A 7,294-nucleotide genomic window follows, 5' to 3' on the forward strand; every position below is an offset into this window, starting at 1 on the left:
CACTCTTCAGCGATCAACGTTCATCGAGGGTTCCATAAGGTTTGGCACGCTGGGGCCGAAGCCTGTCAATCACCATTGTCATGAACGCTTGGCCCGTGGCCGGGATGCTGGAAATTCTGCGTTGATGAGTTTTGAAACGGACTGTCAGGGACGACCCCAACTGACATTGTCGAAATTACGGTATTTAGCCATGAAAGGTGTAGTCTGCCGGTTAATATATCCCAGGAACTTGTCAGGGGCTCCTAGCATCATTGGACGGGGGGCCTGAAAGACGTTCCTTGTTGGTAAACGACCACTCTAATTGGAACAACTAATTTGAGAGCGGAGAATTCTGAATTAGTCAAAGCCCTAATTAGTCCATCCTCAGCTCTCAGCTCTTTTGGTACCTGATATTTGAATGATAGAACCCCCGGCCTTCTCGGCATAGAATCTGCCGTTTTGTGTGCTTGGCTTGCACAATGTTGCGAAGGCTTGCTATCAGTTTGCTTGCCGCTCAGGTAGCGGCATTGAGATATGCCATATATGTCGACGAGTAAGTACTAGCATGCTCGAAGTTGAGGGCCGATATGCGCAGCGGGAGCGGGTTCATTGACTTGGCGGTTGCTATCTAGATGGCATATCAAAGACCTACCCGGCCGGGAACAGACTACGGGTGTCACGCATGCTATCATGGCCTTTGCCAATTCAGAACTCTTCCTTAATGGGTCAGCTTACGAGCCATGGGAGCCGTTGTCTGTATTCCGGAGTCGATTTCCCGAAGACAGCAAGATTCTGATTGCGATTGGAGGCTGGGGAGACACAAAAGGCTTCTCACTTGCTGTGCAAAATGAGGAGTCTATGCGAAATTGGGCGAGGAGTGTCGCAAACATGGTGAACAATTTGGGGGTCGATGGCATCGGTACGGTTTTTCTTGTCCCAGCTAGCTCGCACGCGACGCAATGCTGATTGAACTGGAACAGATATTGATTGGGAGTATCCTGGTGGGAATGGTCAGGACTATATGATCACCTCTAATGAGGAGAAGGCGAATGAGGTCGACGCCTTTCCGGTATTTCTACAGACGATTCGCGAGGAACTTGGTCCAGAAAAGCTTCTTTCGGTTGCCGTGCCGGGACTGGCACGCGATCAGATCGCATTCACGGCAGAGAAAGGACCTGCCATTTGGGAATCTGTCGACTTTGTCAACATCATGACATATGACTTGATGAACCGTCGCGACACCGAGACAAAGCATCATACCAGCGTTAGGGACTCCTTGGCAGGTGTGAAGAGTTATCTCGACATTGGCCTGACACCGGACAAGGCGAATCTGGGATTCGCGTTTTATGCAAAGTATTTCCCGACTGCTGGCGACTGCGGCGCTCAGGTCTTGGGCTGCCCAACGGAACCGATGGAGAACGCGGACGGCAGCGACAATGGCAAGTCTGGTGTTATCACATTCGAGAGGCAATTCATGGCGCCACCTTCGTCTACTCTCTCAGTTTCGTCGAATGGATTGTGCGGGCCTGACAGCGGGAAGTGCCCTGAAGGCCAGTGCTGCAGTCAGTATGGATACTGGTATGTATTCTTCTACTCGTCCTCTCTGGTTATATATTTCCCCGATTCTGACTGCTTTTTGACAGTGGCTCCACTGATGAGTTCTGCTCTGCCGGCTGCCTTTCCGACTACGGCACCTGCCGCGGTATCTCAGCCCTTGACTCGTGGCGCAAAGCTCAGAAGAACGGCATAACCGATGAAGAGGCTGGTGGCCAGTATTATTGGGATCCCGAGGCCAAGCTCTTCTGGACTTGGGATACTCCCGAACTGATTGCGAGGAAGTTCAAAGATATCGTGGAGCCTTTGGGCCTCGGTGGTGTCATGGCCTGGAGCCTGGGTGAAGATACTTACGATTGGTCTCATGTCAAGGCACTGAGCAAGGGCGTTACGGGAGCCTCCGACGGCCCGGACACCTCTGGAGCCTCCTTCGCTGCTGCCAGCAGCGCCGACTCGTTCCCCGCCCCATCCTTTGCCCCAAATAGGTGCCCACTACTACGGGCATGAATTCGTGTGTATAGTAGCATGAGGTGTTTCACGAGGAGCGTTTGAAGGTCATTGGACGACGTTTTATTTCATTGCATTTGTATATTGTCAGAAAAATTTAGTTATGATGATACCTGGTTGAGCTTTTGCGCGTTTGTACGGCACGACATAGCATAACCTGGACGATGTGTCTTTCGCACAGTGGGACTCTTTTTGCCAATGTAAAATGCGAACATATTCCCTTCTTACCCCTCCTGGCGGTATTGACAGTGGGACCAAGTAAGAAGCCTTCATCAGATTTGATCCAGCTTAAGGCTCAAGGAGCCGTGGTACTGGGTCTGCGACTCATGTACGTTGCGAGAAATGCGGCCTCGGAAGAGTTGTTACGCGTGTCGATCATCTTCTTTGGGATTCATGTCCACTGCCCACCACAGAATACCGGCGAGGCAATTCCTTGCAGCATACTCCATTTTGATATGCATGGTCTCACTGTCATCGAACGATACCCTGGACATTCTCGTCAGTCATATTGGCTAGTGAAGCAGCAGACAGACTAACCATTGCGTCTTGTTCCATGAGAAATATTTCACCGCCGCACTACGATCAATTACCGGCCTGATATCCTCTGTCTTTTCCAGTATGGAGTGGATCTCAGCGCTGTAAAGCGAGCCAGGCTCAGTAGAACAAGGACCTGGTTTGCCGGGGCCCTTGGCTGGACAGCCAGGGCTATTACAGGCATCGTCGGAGAGTTCAAACGTTTTACCGTAATTGGCGAGACCGAGTACGATCTTGTCGGGGCTTACACCGGCGCCAAGGATGACCTGAAGGTATTCGCTGACTTCTGTTGATAAATGTTGAGTGATGCCCCCGTGATTTGTGCAGTTCGTATGTAATTACCGGTCAAGTTCGTGTGTGGGAGAGCTAGTAATGGCCTCTCCCGGGTTCCGTGCAAGTCAAAAGCCATGATGTTTAGCCAGTTGACAAAGGGCGCGATGCGCCTAAGGTCGAACCAGTGCATATAAGCTCAACAGAGTCAACAACTTGCCCACATGGCGAAGTGAAAGCGTTCTCACATTTACCTCCAGGAACTGCAACACTGAGTCCCTTTTTCCTGCAATATCTTCGATAATCTTGGACCAATGCCACAAGGTTTTCCAGATTAACTCTGCCACCACCCTTTTCCGGGATCCTAGGAAACTCCCAGTCAAGATCCATGCCGTCAAACCCATACTGATTCATGAATTCGCACGCAGACTCGACAAACTTCCGCCGTTTTTCGGCGGTACTTGCTACTTTCGAGAACGGCGCTCCTCCAACGGCATGCCCGCGCACTGATATCCACAATTTCAGGTCTCTGCTCAGAAGCTGAATGTGCTTCAACTGCTCAAAGAGAGCTGTATCCTTCGTTGATGAGAGCCGTATCTCACCCGTATCCTCATCGATCAATGCAAAAGCGAAATTGAGATGTGTGTAAGGCGTTGGGTCGATGTCAAAAGGGGTATGCACATTGCAGCTGCGCTGACTCGCCCAGCTTTCATAGTAAGCGATGGAGATATTCATTGAAGTTGTACCTGGGCATGGATCACTGTCGTTTCCGACGTTGAGGCATCACCTCTGTTAGTAAGTATTCCTTTCAAAAACAGGGGTCATGATTACAATCTTGCGACAGCCTTTTGGCTATCACAGTTGCTCTGACATCCGAGTCCGCAATACTCCAAGGTCTTGCCACAGTATCCGTAGCGGGAACAGCATGCATTATCTGGGCACTCTTTTTGGCCTTCCGGCGCATCGACTTTCGAACGTACGTTAGCTATGGCTTTTGATCCATGATCAAACTGTGCAAATTGATTAAACAGCGTACCTCCACATTGAACATCCTTCTTACTATGAAACCTTTCCGGGTCTTTCGACAAGACTATTAATAGCGGTATTACGAACGGAATGGCTATGAAACATATCAGCGCCGTGGCACCTTGTAATTTTCTCCTCTTGGTCAGCGTTATCGTGGAGTCGCTCATCGCTGTTATCAGAACAGCACTGGATCAACAACGATTCGGCAACGGTAACATAAAGATGATATATCCGCGCGTTGAGAGACGGCGTGTCGCCATATTTCGAAATGAGCGTCAGTTGAAACGAGAGCTAAGATCGGCAACTTCATAGGGCCTGTGCCATTGATCGACCGAAAACAGATCTCGCCTCACATCTCAAGAAAACCACAAGATCAAAGCTAGTTTACGGAGCTAGTGGATGAATTTTTGTAGCGGAATGCTGTTGCCATGACCTACGTCCTGATCAAGAATGAGCCCTTCTGATCGGCGTAAACCCTAACCGATCTCCCAATAAGGAAGTTCTTTAACGGTACGAGATATTGGCGTTTCCCTCTGATCCATCCATCACTGACGGAACTCGCCGCTACGAACTCTGCGGCGCAACGGCATTCTTAAGTTATTTAATGATTAATTGTCACTTTTGGAAGGATACACGCTCGTACGCTACTGGGCACTGTGCGAGTGTCCCTTGCAGCACCTCCACATTCCAGATTCCTTCACTGATTTTTCCCGATGCCGGGGCTGGCAATTCCTCCAAGGAGTCAAACCTTATCTCAGTACTCGTACATATCGTATCTCATAACGCCATTGTCGACTACTCACATATCGCCACGGTTCAGTAGTGATCCTCCACTGACAGTGTACCTGTCTTGGTGATCAGGTACTCGTTGACGGCAACGTCCTTGCCACTCTCCTTGCCATAGCCTGATTCTTTGATTCCTCCGAATGGAGATTCGGCAGCGGAGGAGTTTCCTGAATTTATAATATTAGTCGTAGTCCGGAAACGACACGAGGAAGAACATACCAGTATTCAAGCCGATCATCCCTGCCTCCAGATTCTCGAACATTCGCCACATTCGGTCCACGTTTTTTGTGAACACATAACTCGCCAAGCCCATACTGGTGTCGTTGGCCCATTTGACCGCCTCCTCTTCCGTCTCAAACTTGTAGATTGCCGCAATCGGACAGAAGCTTTCCTCGTGCGAAATCAACATGTCCGACGTCATGTCTGCCAGAATTGTCGGCTCGAAGAAATAACCGGCTTTTCCAGGAACTCGATTGCCGCCCAAGATAACCCTTGCACCTCGCTTCTTTGCGTCTGCAACTTGATTCTCAGCCTTTTCGAGACTGCGGGGGGTGGTCAATGGGCCCATGGTTGTCCCTTCTGCAGCGCCATGGCCGACAACAAGCTTGGAAGTGCGTTCCTTGAGTGCCTCGATAAACTTCTCGTAGATGCCGGATTGCACGTAGATGCGGTTAGCTGTGATACAAGCCTGACCGGCGTGGCGCCATTTCAGGGCCATCAGCTGGTCCAGCGTCTGGTTGAGATTGGCATCATCGAATACCACAAAAGGACAATTGCCACCCAGCTCTAGGGTCAGTTTCTTGAGTCCCTGAGAGCAATGCCCCGCCACGATTTTACCCACTCTAGTCGATCCGGTGAAGGTCACCTTCTTGACCAATGGGTGCTTGCAGAGCGCTTCGCTCAATGGAGGAGTGTTCTCCAGATCAGTGGTCAACACATTCAACACGCCAGGGGGGAAGCCAGCTTCCTTGGCAAGATGAGCTAGGACAAGAGCTGAGATGGGAGTTTCAGGACTGGGTTTCACAATCATCGTGCAGCCAGCTGCCAGAGCGGCAGCGGCCTTTCGCAGAACCATGGCGATTGGAAAGTTCCATGGCACCAATGCCACCGCGACGCCGATGGGCTGTTTGTGGGTAATAACTCGGCGACCGGGGATAGCTGGCGTAGAAACCGTTCCCTGAATCCGCTCTGCTTCTCCGCTGAACCACCAGGTGAAACTTGCCGCATATTCAATCTCTGCGTAAGCTTCTGCTAGCGGTTTCCCAGTTTCGTGAGTGAGGATTTTGGCAATATCATTCTTATTTTCCCGAATCAGGCTGTCCCATTTCAATAACCACTGCGCGCGCTGTCGCGGGGTGACTTTCTTGTATTTCTCGAAAGCCGCGTGGGCAGCCTCGACGGCATGAGGAACGTCTTCTGCCGTATTGGTTGGACAACTTGCCCAGGCAATATCGGTGCCAGGATCTTGATGTCGCTGCAATCAGCGGGGTGTCATGGTCATGCGGAGGAGTTGCGTCATACCAATAACTTCGAACCGCCCGCCCTTCTTCGCAGACACCCATTCGTGGTTGACGAAGGATTCGTAGTGTATCAAATCTGGCTTGTCCAGCTATCAAGATTATTAGCATATCGTGTTCAAGAGCACAACGACTGACTACTTACTGTGAAAGGGAGCTTGTATTCTTTGGCCATTGCGGGGGAGGTATCAACAAAGGATCGATTGAACTATCAGCTAGAGATGCAGCTTAGAATTGATTGATGAGGATCGCGATCAATCGATGGACAAGCAGGTTTTATATAAGGCTCCGTTTGACGACGAGCAGTCTCTTTCTGTATTATTTATTATATCTCTTTGAGTCCTTCCCCCACAATCTTTGTACTTCGGCGATCTGCCCGAGCCATGGAGAAGGCGTTCACCCCGCCGTTGTGGGCGGCTCCGGATCGCAAGCCGAAGTCATTGGTTCTTGGCCCTGGCTCTCGAGCTGCTTTAAGAATAGCCTTCTTAAGTTGGCAGGTAACTTGACCTTTAACGGACGCAAATCGGCTCAGAAGCGCCGACAGAACGGTACGCCATCGGAAGGGAAAAGAAAAGGCAGTAACTGCAAGGTGAACCCTAACCCTAAGTCGATTCCAGATCGAATTATCACATCCTGGACCCACGAGTACGATAACCTACCATCCTGCCGGATAACTCGGATCATGCCAGTTGTCCAAAGCTGAGTAATATCCCTCCTGTGTGACCTTTCCTACCCCAGGGGCGGACTTGATAGTCCCAGACAACCTAATAATCTGAAGGAGTGGCTACGAGCGTCTTGAACGGCGCCACAAGGTAACTAGGTAATGGATACATGGCGGGTTACCTACTCCAGTGGGGGACAAACCTACTCAAAGGTCCCTTTCGGCAGACTGTATCGTTGGATCAAGCTCAGCTCGATTTCAGAACAATAGCCGCAGAGGACGTTCTAGGATTTTAATGATCCGTGTCCGTGCGCAAGCCATGCCTGCCAGGCCACCAGCGTCCTTGATCAAAGATTTGTTAGATAACGGTGCACAAAGTTGAGAAGAGGACACAGCATGAGCCGGAAACGGTGAGACCTTTCACTGTCTTACAGTGCCTTCTCAAACTCTCTCTTGGTAA

The 7,294-nt window shown here is 50.5% G+C and overlaps 3 protein-coding genes across 3 annotated transcripts; 1 reads left to right on the top strand and 2 right to left on the bottom strand.

The window, feature by feature from the left end:
* Positions 1–458: 458 nt before the first annotated feature.
* Positions 459–2,040, top strand: VTN49DRAFT_1899 (uncharacterized protein; the record flags this gene model as incomplete). Its single annotated transcript, XM_069409563.1, has 4 exons — positions 459–532; positions 612–898; positions 960–1,557; positions 1,623–2,040. The coding sequence occupies 4 exons, from the start codon at positions 459–461 to the stop codon at positions 2,038–2,040; spliced, it is 1,377 nt and encodes a 458-aa protein (XP_069270938.1).
* Positions 2,041–2,402: 362 nt separating this feature from the next.
* On the bottom strand, positions 2,403–4,037 carry VTN49DRAFT_1900 (uncharacterized protein; the record flags this gene model as incomplete). Its single annotated transcript, XM_069409566.1, has 6 exons — positions 2,403–2,526; positions 2,578–2,860; positions 2,917–3,042; positions 3,093–3,604; positions 3,676–3,811; positions 3,881–4,037. 6 exons carry the CDS (start codon positions 4,035–4,037, stop codon positions 2,403–2,405), a joined length of 1,338 nt encoding a protein of 445 aa, XP_069270939.1.
* Positions 4,038–4,686: 649 nt separating this feature from the next.
* On the bottom strand, positions 4,687–6,348 carry VTN49DRAFT_1901 (uncharacterized protein; the record flags this gene model as incomplete). Its single annotated transcript, XM_069409567.1, has 4 exons — positions 4,687–4,823; positions 4,876–6,120; positions 6,178–6,265; positions 6,319–6,348. 4 exons carry the CDS (start codon positions 6,346–6,348, stop codon positions 4,687–4,689), a joined length of 1,500 nt encoding a protein of 499 aa, XP_069270940.1.
* Positions 6,349–7,294: the final 946 nt, after the last annotated feature.

This window comes from Thermomyces lanuginosus (genome assembly GCF_041956635.1).
Source record: "Thermomyces lanuginosus strain ATCC 200065 unplaced genomic scaffold VTN49scaffold_22, whole genome shotgun sequence".
Classification (NCBI taxonomy): domain Eukaryota; kingdom Fungi; phylum Ascomycota; class Eurotiomycetes; order Eurotiales; family Trichocomaceae; genus Thermomyces; species Thermomyces lanuginosus.